The sequence below is a fragment of the Corvus kubaryi genome, unplaced genomic scaffold (genome assembly GCF_017639235.1).
Source record: "Corvus kubaryi isolate FWS band 111438036 unplaced genomic scaffold, C.kubaryi_AGA036_p1.0 37354, whole genome shotgun sequence".
NCBI classification, from domain to species: Eukaryota; Metazoa; Chordata; class Aves; order Passeriformes; family Corvidae; genus Corvus; species Corvus kubaryi.
The window spans coordinates 2882872-2902778 of NW_024581116.1; the positions used below are offsets into that span (position 1 = coordinate 2882872).

General features: G+C 43.4%; 1 protein-coding gene across 1 annotated transcript in view; it reads left to right on the plus strand.

Annotated features, from left to right (window-relative positions):
* CDC5L (cell division cycle 5 like) overlaps positions 1–8587 on the plus strand; it is a 31799-nt gene extending 23212 nt beyond the window's left edge. Inside the window, exons 15-16 of the mRNA XM_042032796.1 lie at positions 6804–7016; positions 8107–8587. Coding sequence (XP_041888730.1) covers positions 6804–7016; positions 8107–8211 — 318 coding nt within the window. The 3' untranslated portion in view covers positions 8212–8587. The remainder of the gene's footprint in view (positions 1–6803; positions 7017–8106) is intronic.
* The last annotated feature ends 11320 nt before the right edge of the window (positions 8588–19907 follow it).

A 19907-nucleotide genomic window follows, 5' to 3' on the forward strand; every position in this document is an offset into this window, starting at 1 on the left:
ATAGAGAAATTACTCACAAAACTAAAATATGGTGAAAATCCTGAGTCGCATTGCTTTTATGGTCACATATTATTTTGTGCTAATGTCTTGCCTTTGTAGAATACACTTTTTTTAATAAGATCTGTTGGGAATATAGTTGGCAGAGGATCACAGCAGAAAGTTATCAGGGGTCTTCACTGTCAAATTGTTCAGAATCTGGTAACTTAGCGTGCTTAGAAATAAAGTTCAGCATTGACAAAGTTCTCATTGCAAAGGCCTTTGCACTCCCTCACTGTTCAGAATTGACTGCTGCAGGATCATTGTGGGGCTTCTGCTGGGATTGAGAGCAAACCAGGCTCTTTGCCAGCTCCTTTATTGCCTGGGCTTCCACAACATTGTCAGCCTCTGGAAGAGGCCGGTGCAGGCACTGTGGGTGTGCAGGGGCAGTGTTTGAAGGTAATTACACTCTGCTGGATGCCCTGTGACCTCACCAGACACAGCAGTAACCCATGTTTGCTTATGGTTAATCAAAGCTCTTGGCATTGGGTGGCTGTTGCTGTGTGTGACCTTAATGCAAGGTTTTTCTTTCCCAGTGAGTGGTAGAGAGTTTCCCAAAAAGTTTAGTAAAAATAATCAGTTTTTCATCATAAACTACTCTTCTAGACATGTTTCTGCTGTGATTGAGATAGGATCATAGAATCATTAAGATTGGAAAAGACCTCTAAGGTCATCAACCTTATACCACCACCTTGTTCACCTCTAAACCATGTCCTCAAGTGCCATAGCCACACATTTTTTGAACACTTTCAGGGATGGTGACTTTACCACTTCCCTGTGCAGCCTGTTCCAATGCTTGGCAATCCTTTCCATAACAATTTTTTTTCCCTAATATCCAGTGTAAACTACCCCGATGCAATTTGAAGCCATGTCCTCTCATCCTGTCACTTGTTACCTGGGAGAAGAGACTGACAGCCACCTCAGTACAATCTCCTTTCTTTGTAGAGATCATATATGGGTATCACTCATAAAATTGCTGGTCTTAGAAGCAGTTCCCAAATAAAAATGTTCAAAGTGGACTTTAATGTCATTGCTGTAGATCAGCAGTGACTGCTGACTTACACAGTAACTTTTCTAGATTATTCTAGTTTTAGGTAGTTGATGCTGTGAACTTCTGTGGCAACACTTGCTTTTCATATACCGTGTTGTCTTTACTCAACAGTCACACCAACTCATGTTATGACGTTTGAAGACAAGTCATTATAATTTCTGGAACATACTTCAGGGAGCATGCTCTTGAGTCATTAGATTTGTCTGTGAGTAGAGAGAATAGCATTCTTCAGATATCAGAAAGTCATAATGCTATAATGATCCACATGGCTAAATACAATATAGGAGTTTACCTGGGGCTTCCCTGTTAAATTGGGAAAAGGCAGCTGGTCTAGTTTCAGTTGTGAAGTTGTGGTTGCTTACCAGCAGTGCCTTAAATTGAGGATTTTTTTAAGTGAAAAACTTTGTGTGAACCCAGTCAACTAGAATTCATTTCTTGCTTTTTCATGTCTTAACAGCCACATGTTCAGTCCCTCTTTGCCTACTCTGATCCTGATCAACACCTTTTCATGATCCTCATTCTCTCTCATACATTAAGTAAAGCACCTTACTGGTGAGGCCAGATTGGGCTTGGATTTGGGCTTGGAGCAACCTGGTCTAGTGGAAGGTGTCCCTGCCCATGGCTGAACAGTTGGAATCTTGATCTTTCAGGTCCCTTCCAAACAGCCCAACCCATTTTCTGATTCTGTGATCTTCAGTGTCACTGCAGAAATGTGAAATTGTGTCAAGCCCATGGAGTGGTTTCAGTCAATGAGCTGAGCTAATGTTTAATAGATTGAGGCCATATTGTTCTACACTGGACATGCAATTTTGGTTTGATACTAACTCCAAGCCTCAGTTTCTAGCAGAGTTGACTTACCTTTTACTAAATTAAGGGTAACTAAGGCAGGGCTCTATGGAGAATTTTGCCTGGTCAAACTCTAGACAGATGAAACAGTGTCAAGCCAAAAATAGAGAATTCTGTCCAAGAGCTTGGAACTGAAAAGGTATTTTTAAGTAGAGAAATTAGTGACTTTTTTTAAAAAAAACAGGTAATTGTTGAGTGCACCATAAGCTTGTAAAGGCAGGTGACCCCAGCATGGCCAGAGGATTCTGTAGTGTTGGGGTCCTCATTGTGCCTGGGGTGGTTGGAAATGTCTGGCTTGGAGTACGAGCTGCTGTCGAGCTGAGCACGCTCTCACCCCAGCCACTGCAGCTGAGCCAGCACGAGCCAAGCTCACAGACCTGCCATTCCAATTAAGTTAATCCATCTCCTGCCAGCAGAACTGAAATGGGGAGGGCCACATGTGGGTCTGAGGTGAGGAAGGAAGTTAAGTAACATTTAGAGTAGTCCTATGTATGTTCCAAGAGTACCCTGCTCAGCCGGCGTAGCTGAAGCTGGCAGAGGATTGCCCTGCACAAGTGAGGCAGCTTTGTGATGATGTTGATTCTCCAAGGTCATGGAACAGGTTGGTTTACTTTGACTGTGGCTCTGCTCTGAACATGCAGCAGTTTTTCTTCCATGTTTGTTTAATCCATCCAGCATGATTAGGAAGATCAATTAAAAGACAAGAGAGCTTAATGCCGTTCAGGGATTACCAGAAGCTCCACATTAAATGGAAGGAAAACAAACCAGTCAGTACAGGGAAAAAGCCCTTGGAACTGGGAAGGGGTGTCCTCAGTAGACCTGGTGAGATGAGAACTCTGAAAATGCAGTTTTTAAGGCACTTGAGCTCTTCCTTCTTCAGGGTCAGTTTTTCTTAAATCTTTCCCAGTGAATGTTTGTTCTTATAAGGAGTCCTTCCCTGTCCTTCGTTGTCCTTAGTTAAACCTTACAGCTAACCTCCTGTCTAAAATTTCCTTCCCAAATTTAAGTCACTCTTACTTTCTCAGGGGCCGTAAGAACAGATTAATTTTTCACAATGAGCTTCGTGATATTTAAAGCAGGGTGTTGTGTCTTTCTTCTTTTTCTCTATTTTTGTTAGGCAGAGGAAAAGCAAACAAAAAAACCCTGGTTTTCCAGTCAGTCTCCCTTTTCTAGATTATGTTTTATAAACCTCTGGTTATGTCTGTTGCTCTTTTGGCTCTTTTGTCTGCTGCTTGTTTTGGTTTCTCTTCCTTGGTTCTCTAGTGCAGTACTGAAAACTGAACACCACTTTACGAGTCATGAGGGAAGGCTTTTACATCAGAGATTTGGGATGGGATGAGGCTCCCACACTTGCCTTAACATCATATATCATCTTACCCTGTGTCTGTACATGCTGTTCTCATTTTGCTGTAGCTGATATAAAAGTCAGCAGAACCAAAGCTGGCCAAGGAGCAGTACAAAATAAATAAGTGGAGAAATCTTTCAAATGTCTTTACTCTTTCTGTTAGGTTCAGGGGGAAATGGTTGTCAGATTTTACTCAAATCTATTTCTTTGCTTTAAGCAAATAATGTAGACTACTGTTTAAACACACCTCTTCATAACTGCTTGGAATTTTTAGTTTGGTATCTGAGCCTTAAAATTTTATGAAGCTTGAACTGAAATTTTATGCAGTTGTTGGCACTAATGCAGCAGTCAGCAATTTTTAATAAATAGTATTTGTTACAAAAGCTGAGGACCTCCTTTTGACCTTTTCATAGTAGGTCCTAAAATTCTGTAGTTGGGAGGGAGGGGAAAAGGTGGTGAGTGTTCACATTTCTCCATAAGCAGAGAAGGAAGAAAAGGCTGTTATTTCTGGTTTTAGATACTTTTCTTTTTCCCCCTTTTCTTACTTCTTTTTTTTTTTTTTACAGCAGTGAGGCCTATGATAATCCAAGATGGACAAGGAGCTGAGTAGAAAAGCAGTATAGCAGCCTGTAACATTAGGAGCTCTAGTAGTTAAGAGTCCAGTATCCAGATGAACTCAGAAATACTAAGTCCAATTCTCATTGTCTAAAAATTTCAATAGTGCTTAAATAATCCAGATCTGACACTATAACAAGTGTTAGACTTGAACTGGCTTTGTTAAAAGCTTTAAATTTAAAAAGGCTGTATTATATCTAATACCTTAAGACAGTACACACTTAGGGTGAGATTGAACTACCTGGTCTTGGATAGCAGTGTCTGTACAAACAGGTTGTGCTCCCATCACAGTCGGTGAAGAGCCTTTCAGTGGGATGTTTAATCTTGTCCCAAGGCCCTGGATCAGATGAGCCATACCCTGGAGTTGCCAGTTTCTCTCCTGATAACAGAAAGACCTCCTGTGACAAGGTCAATGTTGGTGTCTAAAGCCAAGCAAAGTGAATCCCAGCTGAAGAGTGTGAAAGTGTGAGACCAAGCCAGTACTGCCACTGCTGTTGGTGCTACTTGGAACATGGGGGCAATTCAGGTCTTGTGACCACAGTACCCTGATCCAGTCCTTTTCTGTATGGTGGGGATAGAGCTGATAACTGTATTTATGTCCTCATGTACTCAGTGTTTAACATTTCATTAGAAAATGAGGTTGTTGAGAGATCATAGAATCACAGAATGGTTTGGCTTGAAGGGGTCTTAAAGCTCAAGCTTCTTCCATCCCCTTGCCATGGGCAGGGACACCTTCCACTATTCCAGGTTGCCCAGAGCTCCATCCAGCCTGGCATTGGACACTTCCAGGGATAGGACAGCCCCAGCTTCTCTGGGCAACCTATGCCAGGGCCTCACCACCGTCACAGTAAAGACTAAGATCTTCACTCAGAACGACAGAACCCTGGAATTTCTCTAAATGGTCTTTTTTAGCCTGCTCTGAAGGATGACATTGTGATGGGAGTTTCATTCCACACCAGCCGTACTCTACGTTGTCTGTAATGCTGGGAGCAACATGGACAATTGAACTTTGTTACATTAGGCCTCTGTTGCAAACAAAATTCTGTTTTCCTGTGCATCCATCTATTCCATGATCTCTAAATGTCAGTGGCCCTCAGCACACATTTTTCATCCAAGAAACTCTTAGGGTGGAAAATAGTTCATTGGCTGCACAGCTGTATTTGTTGTTGCAGTAATAGCATATTATTTACCAGTGAAGACATTTAAAGCTTTCATACTTTTCCATCAGAGAGTATCCTCACAAATCCCTAATCTATTTATTTAATTTTCTCTAGATTTATATAAATATTGAAAATGAGGCGCCTTTCTGTATGCTTAAAGCACCTTGGGCATAGCTTAAGTCTACATTGCAAACAGAGTTTGAAAAGCGTAGCAGTCTGCATCTCTCTCCCCAGGAGCAAACTAGACAGCTCAGAAAGTCAAATTTCTCTTTCACTCACCCATTAACAGTTTGCTCCCTTGACCATTCACTTTGTTTATCTCTGCACCACCAACTAAAACTGTTCTAAATGAGTGAATAAATTGTTAAGGAGTAGGAGGACATGTTACAGAAGCCTGCAGCTGTGTAACAGAGGGTACTTCAGTACAGCTGGAGGGCTGGAAGGTTGATGAAATGCACTTCGCAGTAGTTTGGTGTGTAAGACTGATGGCTGGGGGTGTCTGGCTGACTGTAGTTACCACTGTGAAGGGCAGATCCCTTTGCAGTAGTTCCTTACCAAAGGAGTTCAGCTTCACTGGTAATAAGTGATATAATATATTGGGTAATTGTAGCAATGAAAAGGTTCTGCTTTTTGGTTGATCGTTGGTAATTTCGTTGTATGTGAGAATGTTCACCAGCAAAGCTTTGATTTTTAAAGAAATGAGGCAAGGGTTGGTGACTGAGACACTGTGGTTCCAAGTTAGCCTTTTATATTTTAACACTTGAGATACTTTCATATTTTATTTCATGTCCTGCACTAATATATCATTAAGTGTGGCAAAAATCAAAATCTGAGACGTCTGATTCCTTTTTTCTTGAGCTTGGCGTTGTTCACACAATCCTTTCTGAAAAAAAGGGTTTTGTTTTGGGTTTGTTTTTTTTTTCAAGGAAGAAAGTAGCATTAAGAAAGCCTCAGCAAGGAACCTTATATCCCTGTTTAGAGATGTGAGCTGCTGCACCCCTCCACAGTTGTGCTCAGTGCTGGAGGCCTGTGTTCTGTCTTGGTTTCATAGGATCATAGAATGGCCTGGGCTGGAAGGGACCATAGGGCAGGGACACCTTCCACTAGCCCAGGTTGCTCCAAGCCCCATCCAACCTGGCCTTGGACACTTCCAGGGATCCAGGGGCAGCCACAGCTTCTCTGGGCAACCTGTGCCAGGGCCTCCCCACCCTCACAGGGAAGGATTTCTTCCAAATATTTAATGTAATATAATCTTCATCTTTAGGCCGTTTGTGATTGGGATTCAGTGGTAAAGATTTCTTTGATGCCTTCTTCCAAGCTTTAAAAATTCTGATGGCTATTTCATACTTTCAGTGGTCATTTAATTTTGCCCCAGGTGTAAAAATACACAAAGGCTTCTGTTACCTTTGCTATTTATAAATGTTTTATATAGCATTTATAATATATTAGCATGAATATCTTCAGTTATTGGCATTGTGTCCCAGTTGGCAGAATTTGGTAATTTATGTCACTTTTCTGTTTATGGTTTTTGTCTGGATTACAGTTTTAGAGATGTATTATGACTATTATAAAGGTTTTAATCCAGAAGTCTGGGTTGTTGTAAAATGTGCAGTATGATTTTTTTAATAGAAATCAAAGAACTTGATCAGCTCAACACAATTCCACAGTTATATTTTTACTACTTTTTTTTTTTTCCTCTTGACTTTTGAGTTCTGGCTAACTAAAGCAACTCTTGGGTTCCTTCTGGCAGATCAACAGAGGGCACATGACCACTGAAGCCAAGAGGGCTGCCAAGATGGAGAAGAAGCTGAAGATCCTTCTTGGTGGTTACCAGTCTCGAGCAATGGGGCTCATCAAGCAGCTGAATGATTTGTGGGACCAGATCGAGCAGGCCCACCTGGAGCTGCGCACCTTTGAGGAGCTGAAGAAACACGAGGATGCTGCGATCCCTCGGAGACTGGAGGTGAGATTCCAAAATCCAGTACCTGAGGTCAGATACAGGCACCTCATGGAAAAGATGTTTTTACAAGGCACAAGCTCTGAGTTTCACAGCCTGAGTTGGTATCAAGTTTTTAATGTTCTCTTAAAATTATACTTTTGGCTTTTACCAGATTCATCTGCCATTTACTTTGGTATCAAAGATCCTGTGATACACATATTAGAGGCTGGGACTAATCTGGCAATGTGTTCTTTAACTTTGGGGTTTTTTTTATTTCCTTGTGTGGTTTATTTTATAAGTCTTCTGCAATGCGTATCAGCAGAAGTTCCATCTGTCTCTTAATTTGGTTTGTTTTGGTTTTAATTACTGTTAGAACTTAGGGTAAATGTAAAACTTTTCTAAAATCTCCTTTTTCCTTAAAAGTCAGTAGACTAAATGCTGGTATATACCTGAAATCACTGCCCTGAAGCCACTTTCCTTAGTTTAAGGATCTCCAGGATATTCTCTTTTTATTCAGCTACCAACGTAGCCCTTTATCAAAACTCAGTCCTAGGTTTGAAGCAATGCCAGCCTTGCTTTCCAAGGAATAAGTTTTCACCTGAGCACAATTTTTCTTGTAATGTTTTTTTCCTCCAGAACAGAGGCTTCCATTGAGGCTTAGGTATTCTCAACCACTTGCTCTAAAAAAGATGAAATACATCAGTTCTTAAAACTGATTTTGCAAAGATGGTTTAGAAATGCTGATAGATGTGTCTACAAACTCAGAAGTGATTCATTGATTTAGTGAAAGATAACAGTTAGAACATATTAAATCACTTGATAGATACTAACAGCACCTGTTTTTAGTAAATGGCAAGGTTCCAAATTGAAATCTCTCCTTTTGAAGCATTTGATCTTAGCTGCTGTCAAAAACAGGGTGAGATACCTGACATTTGCTGTGAATCTTGATACTTTACATCAACTGAGTTTTTTTACATTTATATTTAAAATAAGTCATTTTAGCATTGTCTTGTCTTAATTTTGAGCTCTTCCTAAAATACAATCTTTGGTAATGATCTTCATGGGTGTGATTGGTGGAAAAATGACTGGTTGCTTAATGATATCTTCCTTACAGTGTCTGAAGGAAGATGTGCAGCGACAGCAGGAGAGAGAAAAGGAGCTCCAGCAGAGATTTGCTGACTTCATGTTGGATAAAGAGACTTTTCAAGCAAAGTATTAAAGCACAAAATTCTGTCTGTCACTGATGTAACATTTTTAAAGTGTGCAGATACTTCTCCAGCAGCTTTTGCCAGCAGTTGCAGAAATCAAGTGTAGTCTGCTGTTTGCATCTTGTCAAGTTTTGTTCCTTCAATGGACTATTCCAAATGCTCTAGGTATGACTAGCTCTGGCCAGTGTTAAAAATGGGATTGAAATGTACAAAATTTTATTGAAAGAAAAGAAAAATCACTCTGGTATGATTTTAGCCATGTCTTCATTTGCTAGGGTTATCACATCATTCCTAGTGTTTTATCAGTCTTAAGACCTGTAAGATACATACCTGCATAAAATAAAATGAATAATGTCTTTTGAATAAACCTGGAATGTTAAAAAACAATGAAGTAATAATGTCTGTCTTTTAACCAAAATTGAATCTTCACGTGTCCCAGCCCTCCTTTGTGTTTGTGGTCTTCCCTTCCCCCTGCTGCTGCCTTTATTTTCCATGACTGATTAGCACTAGGAATTACCTAGTACCTGTGCAGGATGGTTGTTGTCCAGGTAAAAAATACCACATTCCCAGCTCTTCTCTGTGCATGTGAAGGAACATTCCCAGCTTTATTCAGGCGCTCTAATGGTCATGCTGGCATAATCTCTCCATGCAGGAACAGAGTAGGGGTAAGTTTTATAAAGATGCCCTGCATGGCCTGATGGAACCATAGATTTCAGCAGAAAATGTACTGTTAAATTTTCTAAGTATTAATTTTTATAAATCATCTGTTTTGTTGCCCATGGTGTGGGATGGGAAAGAAGCTCCATATTTGCCCCTCCTCTCCTTCCACCACTTCTCAACAGGATTTAATTGTCTCATTGCTTTGTCCTGAAGGGTAAGGATGGAATTAGGGAAAAGCAGGAATGCACTGTTTCCTATTCTTTGAGAATTTCCTAAATTTCATCCAAAATCTTCATCTGAGTACTGTTTAGTCAGACTGTACTTAGAACCATAGAATGGTTTGGGTTGGAAGGGACCTTACAGATCCTCTCCTTCCAACCCCCCTGCCATGGGCAGGGACACCTTCCACTATCCCAGGTTGCTCCAAGCCCTGCCCAGCCTGTCCTTGGACACTTCCAGGGATCCAGGGGCAGCCACAGCTTCTCTGGGCAGCCTGTGCCAGGGCCTCACCACCTCACAGGGAAGAATTTCTCCTTAACATAAAATCTAAATATTCTCAGTTTGAAGCCATTGCTCCCTGTCCTGCCACTCTGGTTCCTGACAAAGGGTCCTTCTCTGGCTTCCCTGCAGGCCCCCTTCTGTTCCTGAAGGTCACTGTGGGGTCTCCACAAAAGCTTCTCCAGGCTGAGCAGCCCCAGTTCTCCCAGCCTGTCCCCGTAGGGGAGGTGCTCCTATCCCTGGAGCAATTTTATGGCCTCCTCTGGACCTGCTCCAACTGTGCCATGTCCTTCTTACAGTGGCCCCCAGGCCTGGAGGCAGCTCTGCAGATGGGGTCTCGCCACCCAGCTCATGTTGAGTTCTTGTCAACACTTGGTTAGATGTTACCAAGTAAAATTTTGTCAGCTATTCCCAGTGCTTTTAATACAAGTATTTGCCACAATCAGGCATCTCACTAGAAATTTCTATCAAAATTAGGTTTTCTAAAAATAAAAATATGCTCTCACGTATTTATTTTTGTGGAAGTGTTTGGGGAACTTCTTCAGGAATCCATCGTACTTCCAGCTCCTGCACTTTGGGTCTTTTGAGCTGTGGCTTCTGGAAAGGCACAGGGAAAAAGGCAAAACTGTTGTTAACAGCACAAAATTTAGCAATTAAATACATCCAGTAACATGCATCGTGCAATTTTGCTTGCATATATTTGAAATTTAAATGGGGCTTTTGCTGTCTGGAATTTTACCAGATTACAGTGTCACTTTGCTTCGGCCTTGGGGGTGTTACTGGGGGACACTGTCAGGGTTGTGCCTGTGTAGCTCTGTCAATGCCATCCATGAAGATCAGTGATTACCAGATCTTTTTAAATGTTACCTGGCTGAGTTCTACTGATCACTGACAGGAGTAGGGACACAGCCAGCCTTGGAATATCTTTCCCTATGCTCACCAGGACATCATTCTTCTGAAGTATTAATGCAATTATAGACTACATTCTTCTAGAAATGTGTTAAATATTAAACTAAGCCAGAACACATCTGGAACGAAGTATTAAGCATCAATCTTGTAGCATATGGGGTATTTTAGCTTGGATGGTTATACCCAAAAGGAAAAATCATGGCATATCATGTCAGTTCTTGTGGTTGTGTGGTAGCTGGAGATATTAACAGAGAAACCCTTGTAGGTTTACCAATACCACAACTACAATTGTTTCCTTTCTTTTTAGGGTTGCAGCAGAGCCTCTTTGATGTGTCCTGTATTTTTGACAGCTTTGGAGTTAGACAGGTATTCAAACACTGCCTTAAATTGTTTAAATGACAAATTCAGAAGGACTGATCGTTCACAAAAGACTTTTCTTTCTTGAAATGCATGCAATTAACCAGTCATTAATTGCAGCAGGGAAGCATTTGTGGTGTGCAAAGCAGCAGGCAGAGGTGGTTGTATTTGAGAAGTACCTGCAGGAGGTTTGCTCAGTGTTTTCTGCAGTACAGTTTGTTCACACAACACTTAAGTTCACAGTTGCCTCTGTCTTTAGTCATAATTTTTGTTCTAAAGTTTCTATCTTAATAATGAAAGAAAACTAATAAAGTCTCTTTCCTTTTAGCTTGGCCATGCCGTGCTTTAGCTTTGTACCTTCCCTGAGCTGCCTGCTCCAAGGCAGCCAGTCTTAGATCTGCTGAAATTACCCCAAAAACTTCACACGGGGTGCTCTGTTCATGGGTCTGCTGAGTCCAGAGAGGTGTGAACAGAGCAGCAGAGCCTGGTTAAAACATCCCGAGATCATTCAGGTGTGGGATCTTAAACTGGGGTGCTTAGGAAATCTGTCCAACCAAATTTGGATGCTGGTAGATGTCGGTGCTTCTAGCTGCAGGTGATGATGGAGCTTGGGCTTGCCTGATCTATTTCTTGATTTTAGGCCCAGTTTGTGTCCTGAACAGCACTCCCTGAATCTCCTTCTAAATTGCTTTGTAGCTGAATGCAGGTGTTTGATGGACACAAGAGTGACCAGCACACCATGACAGCAAATTTTTATTTTAAATTTCTGAAGCCGGCCACTGATTTGATCTTTCTTTCCAAGAACAATAATAAGTATAACCATAAACAAGGCAAACTCATGAACACTTTGCTGCAGTGGGCAAACTCTAACCTGACTGACAGAGGTGGGATGGGGGGTTGTGCTGTGTGTGTTAACAATTATTTTGAGAATTATTTAGTGTTCTCCCTGAGAAATTCCTCCATTTCCATTCAGCATGCCAAGATATATCTGCAAGCCTTTAAATAATTTCAGCTGATGATTTTCTTCCCTTCCTGGAATCAGACTTGGCATCTACATATTGGATCAATCCCATAGCTGGAGCCTGCTTCAAAGTCTGTGGAGTTGATAAGGCTGTCATTTACTTCAATTGAGTTGGATTCAGGTACCTGGGAAAGCCAAAGGGACTAAATTATAACAGCTGGGTGTCTCATCTGTACCCAGCAGATAACAGAAGCCATGAGCTCGAGGTAAGGGGGAGACTCCTCAAAGGCACAGGAGGTTCCCTGTGAGAAATCCAACAGAGCTGGAGCCAGCTCCTCCAAACATGGCAAATCTCCAGAGAAATAAGTCACTGTAATTTTGGCCAGCAGTGGCCAAAACACACCAGAGTTCTCTGGCTGCCTTAAAAAGAGACTTCCAGCACCAACAGGAGCATCTTGTCTTTGCCTGTTGCTGCTTGTTTGCCTTTCGCACCCTTGTTTGCTGGGACAAGCGTTGGGGCAGCGCATTTGGGTTAAGATATGTTAATTCAGCTTGATGGTCCAATCCTGTGTACAGGGCAAACATGAGTTGGGCCACGTTTCCAGGTAGGAAGTGCGAGTGAAGGTGGAAGTGGGGCAGAATAGTGGGTCCAAAGAGGGGCAATGAAGCTGGGGAAGGATCTGGAGCACAAGGGAGCAGCTGAGGGAGCTGGGGAGGCTCAGCCTGGAGAAAAGGAGGCTCAGGGGGGACCGTCTCACTCTCCACAACTCCCTGACAGGAGGGTGCAGCCAGGTGGGGGTCAGGCTCTTCTCCCTGGTAACCAGTGATAGGGCAAGAGGAAATAGCCTCAAATTACACCAAGGGAGGTTTAGATTGGGTATTAGAAAATAATTTCTTCACAGAAAGGGTGGTCAGGCACTGGAACAGGCTGCAAAGGGAAGTGGTGGACCCACCACCCCGAAAGTATTCCAAAAACATGTAGATGTGGTCCTTAGAGACGTGGTTTAGTGTTGGGCTTGGCAGTGCTGGATTAATGTTTGGACTTGATGATCTGAGAGGTCTTTTCCGACCTAAATGATTCTGTGATTGCTTCTGTCAGAGGATGTCCCACTTCATTGTCTGCCTAAAGTGAGTGTGAAACATGGGCTGCGGTGCTCCAAGGCCAGCAGCTGACATGAGGTAACTACCCACAATTAGCTCCCTGACAGACTCAGCTGGATCTGTGCCCCTGATGAAAGCGCTGGAGATTCATTGTTTTTTGTCATCATGGCCTGAACATAGATTTCTAAATAAAATGCATCACAACCCATGTCTGAACTTTTGTTTTGGCTGCAAACTTGCTAACAGTATCATAAACCAGTGTGTGAACTTTGGCTTGCCTTCAGTATCCTCGGTCAGTGATGTTGCTGGAGAAGAGGGATTACTGTGGTCTGGACTTAATCTGCCTTACATTCATCTCTGGAATCCAGTTTGCAGTTATCTTCCATAATGTGCGTTCAAAGCAACACCTGTCTCGCAAGCAGGATTTAAAAGTGGAGTATCAAATAGCATTCCCCCATTTTCCCAGCTGAGTGAAAAGCACATTGAAAAATAGCCAGATACTCATCTAAAGGCAAAGTGTCTCTGTAACCTATTCCAGACCTATGCTCTCTGCCTTTCCAGGGCTCCAGCTTCTACCTTTCCTTACCAACACAAAATACCTGATTCTGCTGATCTTGAAGACTTTCACTGGCATTAGGAGTGAGATCATACCCTGAAAAAGACTTCAAAAGACACATTTGACCCATATCTAAGCCAATGCAGCCCTGTATCTCCACTAAGTACACAGAGTTGTCTCACTCTTTAAAAGCTCCACACTAGGCACTTTCGAGACTTTAATAACTTTGAAGCATAGGGGAGTAGCAGTGGATGAAAAAAGAGGAGCTTCACTTTTTTGGTTGCATGCAGGCCTTTAGGTGAGTCATCTCCCCTCCAGCAAGCCTCATTAGCTTTTTTATGTATTTAAATGAGGTGGCTTTAACCAATTCCTGCTGCCTCAGGCATGACTGTGATGCACACAGTAGGTGAAAAGGTAAAAGAAGTGGGTATGAGCAGCATTTCACAGCATCACTTCTGCTGCTGGTGTGATTACTCATAGTGGGTTTGATTGTTTGCCAGTTGTTGGGGGCGTTGTCTGGGTTTACTGTAATTTATTGAGAGATTCCTTAGTGTCAGGGTTAGAAAAGTCTTGCTTTCAAGTCAAAGGTTTTTCACAGATCAGATTAGGCAGGGTCTGCCTCATTCGATGACTTTCAGGTTTCCAAGTTACAACCATGGTACTGATGTGTTTGGATTCCTCAAGGATTCCTCAAAGGAAATGCAAGTACGTCTTTTAGGATCATTTATGTGCATCGAAAGCATTTACGAATTGCGATGCAAGGAAACAGAGACTATTTTATTTATTCACTTCATACATCAGATCTTTTGCCAAGTACGTGCTACTGGTAAATGCCTCACAGGATCAGATAGGTGTGTGTGTTAGGTTCCCTTCTTCTCCTTCCGCTCCCTCTCCGCTCCCAGGATAGAAATGTGGGGTCTGTTTTGTACAATTATCAGGCCAGTAGCATTTTTGAGTGTGTTATGCAGCTTAGGTGAGACTGTGGCCCCAGTGAATTCAATGGGAGATTTGGCTTCAGCTTCAATGAAGCTGAGATTTCCTTTCCTCTCCTCTCCTGTCTGTATTTGATGAGCCTTTCTGTCAGGAGAAGAAAGAGATCCTCTTTTGAAAAATAGTCATGAATGTTTAATAAAGCTGAATGAGCCAGCCAGGATTACGTTTTTAGCTCTATAGCCAGCAAAATCTATTCCAGAACTAATTCTGATTAAAAGAATCCACTGGTTGAACCTCAGACACAAAGGCACCCCTGGAGTAATTCAACTGTATGACATATTTATTTTTTAAAAAAACCTAATTATTGCATTGATCTTTGTAATATCTGGCTCATGTGTAAAACTGATTTCAAAGCTGTCTCTCTCTTATCTATAATTGTTCATGAATTATCTTAGGTCTTGGGCAGGACCATCACTGTGACTGGGTCTTAAAAAAAAAGTGAGTTTACTGACTTCATTAATTAAGCTCCATGGCAGACCATAAAATAACTATAAATAGAGGTTAAATTATTCCTTAGATTGTGTTCCCCCACTTTTTTTTTTTTTCTTAACTCTGACTCAACCAAATCAATCTCTAGCACAGAACAGGCTTATCCCTTCTTGATCTCTGCTCCTGCCAAGCACTTCCAAGGGTCTGGGAAGAGGCAGGGTCTTTCATTAGACCATATAGGTGGAGAACACGGATATTTACAAAGTCCTGAACTCTGAAACTCACCTCCCTGTTCCAGCTGGTTTATTCAAAGATATTCTCCCTTCAAACTGCTGCTTCTACATCCTTAGCTCATCCTGGCTCCAACCTCGAGGATTTTTGTTCCCCATTTTCCTGGGGCTTTAGTTGAAAAGAGACAATGCTGGTCATCTTGCTTCAAGTTTAGAGGAAAACAAGACAAAACCAGGAACAGCAGCTTGGTGGGAACACCCATGAGGTGTTATCACCCCACATAATAAATGGTTGGTCATTGCTTTAGAGGGCCCTGAGCAGTTTCTGTCCCTGTTGCAGCAGATGTTTAGTCACACAACTGTGTCATTTCACTATGACAAAGTGCCTTTCTGGGGGAGATGCCAAACTTTCAGCCCTGTCATGGATTGGAAGGTCTGGACCTTTGGTCACGCTTTTGCCAGTCCCAGAGATCAACCACCCAGCACTGCTGTGTTGCCTGGAAAGCATCCAAAATCTGGTGAAGGCAGAATTTTTTGGCTCTGGCTTCCTGCCTGGCCCCTAGATAGGAAGGTGGGAGTAGCTGGCCATTCTCTACTTCATGGAAGGATTATACAGCAGGGAAAAAAAATTGTATTTTATGGATTTCATGCTTGTTATAGCACATCCAGTGGATTCTATAGAATCATAGAATAATTAAGTTTGGAAAAAACCTCTATCATCAAGTCCAACCATCAACCCCGCACCACAATCACGTTCACCACTAAACCATGTCCCTAAGTGCCACATCCACACAATTTTTGAACACTTCCAGGAGTGGTGACTCCACCACTTCCCTAGGCAGCCTGTTCCAGTGTTTGACCACCGTTTCTGTGAAGAAATTTTTCCAAATGTCTAATCTAAACCTCCCCTGTGGTGCAGCTTGAGGTCATTTTATTCTGTCATTCTTAATAATATTACCAAAGTCCAGGAAAAAAAAGGGGTCCTTGAACCTACAATCAATATAAAGTATCCCACCTAATCCTAAATCACATTAAGCTGGGGGTGAACAAGGATGTGGGCGAGATAGAACAGTGAATTTGATTTCCTATCAGGTCCTGTAATGTGTTGTTAGCAGCAAAACAACCCCTCCAGCTCCACATTTAACTTCCTTTCATTGCAGATGCCTTTTGGTTAACAGCAAGGATCTGATTTAATTTTACAGTTACCCGGTGACCACAGGACGGGGATTGTGCATCACTAGAGAATGTGCAAACGTCTGCCTGCCTCCCCTTCTTCCAGCAGGAACGAGGCAGTGCAGGAGTGTGGCCAAGCCCATGTGGCTGTGACTGTAATTGAAAAAACTGCTGAATCAGACAGAAGGACAAGGGTTCACGCAGGAACTTGGGCCAGGCAGACACATGTCCTTGGAAGCACCAAGCAAAAAGTGACCACAAATAGTGGTGTGGCCAGGAGAGGTCGAGAGATGTCAGCTGGGTTGGAGGCACCTTCCTACCTTCGAGGACAGTGGTTTACATCTTCCTCAGGAAAGGAAGAGGAGGTGCAGGCATGGATCTCCTCACTGGTAACCAGTGACAGGACCCGAGGGAATGGCCTGAAGCTGTGTCAGGGGAGGCTTAGGTTGGATATTAGGAGAAGGTTCCTCACCCAGAGGGTGGCTGGGCACTGGAACAGGCTCCGCAGGGAAGTGGTCACAGCACCAAACCTGACAGAGCTCAAGAAGAATTTGGACAGTGCTCTCAGGCACAGGGTGGGCTCCAAACCCAACTCGGGCAACTGCTTCAGAAGGCAGTATGCAGCATGGATCAGCCTTTCCCCACCCATCCCATTGGTTCAGGAAGCAGGAGCCCGGGAACAGCTGCACAGCGGCTGAGAGCCTGTCACAGCACACAGCTGGAAGCAGTTTTCCTGCAGAGGCTGAGCGCAGCTTCCAAGCCCCAGGGTGGAAGGAGGATACTGCAGGGAAGTGGGACAAGGCAGAGGAAGGGAGGGAGACAAGGAGCTGTAATGAAGTGCACACATGTGCATGTGTGAAGGGACGACCTGACACACAAGACGTGTGCCAGCAAAATTCATAAAAATAATGAAAAGTGAGTCCTGATGCTTCTCTGCTCATGTAACACATGCAGGGCTGACCTCAGATGCCTTCTGTCTGGCATCACCATGCTCCCAGAGATGATGGGACTCAGGTGACGTATTTGGTCTTTGGCCATCTCTGGCTCAAGCTCCTCATCAGAGAACTTGGCCCAATAAAAAACAAGGGAAGGGACAGGCACAGCTGGAAGAGAATCATCATCATCGTAACTCTCTGCTGCTGAGCGGTGCCTGGACCAGGAGCTGCCCAATTTTGCAGTTTAGCAACAAGGCACTCAACTCCTCTTCACCCCTTCCCAAGCCAGGCAGACAGGAGCCCTTAGAGGCAGAGGTTGGGAGATTCCAGTCAGGTTTGTCTTTGTTGGGAGACTCCAGTCGGGTTTGTCTTTGTTTATGATACCCAGTCACTGTAAAATGAAAAGCATCTGAGCAGTCCTCAGGCCTGGGTGTGGAGTCCAGAGCTGCTCCCTGCTTGCTGGCTGTCCCTCTGTGGTCACAGGGAGCTCTGTGCAGGGCACGGCCACATCTGGAGCAGCTGAGGGCACGTGGTCTGTTCAGCCCTGGGAAGAGGAGACTGAGGGGACACCTCATTGCAGTTACAACTTCCTCATGAGGGAAAGAGGAGGGGCAGCCACTGATGTCTTCTCTGTGGTGACAGTGACAGGACCTGAGGGAATTGCCTGAAACTGAGTCAGGGGAGGTTTAGGTTGGACATTAGGAAAAGGTTCTTCATCCAGGGGGTGTCTAGGCACTGGAATAGGTTCCCCAGGGCAGTGGTCACAGCACCAAACCTGACAGAACTCAAGGAGCCTTTGGACAATGCTCAGGCATAGGATGGGATTGTTGGGTTTGTCCTGTGAAGGGACAAAAGCAGGACTGAATGATCCTTGTGGGCCCCTTCCAACTCAGGATATTCTATAATTCTATGATCTGTTCCAGGAAACTAAACCACACCTATCCCTGTCTCTTGCATGGAGTATGTCCATGACCTTATTGAATTGGTTCTCCCAGGATGATAACTATGTCAAAAATTTTCCTTTGTCCCTGCTAACATCTGAGGAAAGCTTAGGAATCCATGCTGCAGAGGTGGCACACAACACAGACCTTGGCTCCAGCACACTGGTGACACGTGTATGTCATGTTTACGTATTTCATGCTTATTATAGCACATCCAGTGGATTCTATAGAATCATAGAATCATTAAGGCTGGAAAAGACTTCTAAGATCATCAAGTGCAACCATCAACCCCACACCACAATCACGTTCACCACTAAACCATGTCCCTAAGTGCCACTTCCACACAATTTCTGAACACTTCCAGGGATGGTGGCTACACCACTTCCCTAGGCAGCCTGTTCCAGTGTCTGACCACCCTTTCTGTGAAGAAATTTTCCAAATGTCTAATCTAAACCTCCCCTGTGGTGCAGCTTGAGGCCATTTCCTCTTGTCCTGTCCCTTGTTCCCTGGGAGCAGAGCCTGACCCCCATCTGGCTGCCCCTCCTGTCAGGGAGTTGTGGAGAGCCAGAAGGTCCCCCCTGAGCCTCCTTTTCTCCAGGCTGAGCCCCTTTCCCAGCTCCCTCAGCTGCTCCTCATCAGACCCATGCTCTAGACCTTTCCCCAGCTCCATTCCATTCCCTGGACATGCTCCAGCCCCTCAGTGTCTTTCTTGTCATGAGGGACTCAAAACTGGACCCAGGATTCGAGGTGTGGCCTCACTCCACAGCCTGCAGCAGGACACCCTCCCCTGAACCACATCTGCGTGTCCCTAAAGGCAGTGGCAGGCACTGGCTTCCCTGGCTGTGCAAACACCACAGAGGGACTAAAGATAGCATCAGGTCATTTCTCAAAATCGCATTTCTTCTTCTGTGCTGAGGCTAGAAAATGGCAAATGGGATGCAGGATTTGGCTCCACAGTGTTCACTGTTGTCATGACTCATGAGTTATTTTTATCTTTTCTGTAACAGAACAAATGGCTGCAGTAATTAATCTCTGTCTGTTCTGACAATGGCCTGGCCAAAACACATTATGTTTTTGCAGACAGTGTAAGAAGAGGAGCACAAAAACATCGTGTGTGAGTCAGTATTTTAAATATTTTCCTTAGGTTTGCTTTTTTACATGCTTTAAAATATGCTTATGTACTGCATTGCAGTGTATTAAATAAAGTTAAAAGGAGCAACAAGTGCTGTTACACAGGTTAGCTGCATAGATATAAATCTCTGTTTTGAAGCTGAACCACATGTGAAACAAGATCTAATCAAATCATGGCAACGGCAGAATTAAATTGAGTCTTTTCAAGAGGATCCAGTCCCAGTGGAGGATTTTACTCCGCCAAGCTCCTTCCAATTTTATTGGATGTTAATTATTTCTGTAGAAAGAAATGTTGCAATCAAACGCTCCCCCAACAGTACTTTTGTTTTCTTCAGAGCTGGTTGAGAAATGAAAAGATTTATTAGTGGAGAATGTATTAACGAGGAATTTGTGGAGAAACAACCAAAAAGCAGTGAGTGGAATTTCCACGAAATATCTCCAGAGTGTGAGTTTGCCAAGCACACAGTTTGCAGATGCCCAGTGCTCCCTGTGGAGTAACAATCATACCCCAAACTCTGTAAACAAGTATTTTTGCCACCCAGAATGCCTAAGGGGGAATACCAGTTTACAGTAGTGTCACAGAATCACACAATAATTTCATCTGGAAGGGACCTTAAATATCATCTCATTCAAACCCCTGCCATGGGCAGGGACACCTTACACTAGATCAGGTTGCTCCAAGCCCTGTGCAACCTGGCCTTGAATAATCCAGATCTACAAACCCCAATTCATCTGTGAGCCCAAAGGAGCAAGAACTTCACCCTCTGAGTTCAGGCTGCCTCTAATTGTTGGCTGAACTAAAAAACTGCTCATCCCATAAGCATAAATTATGG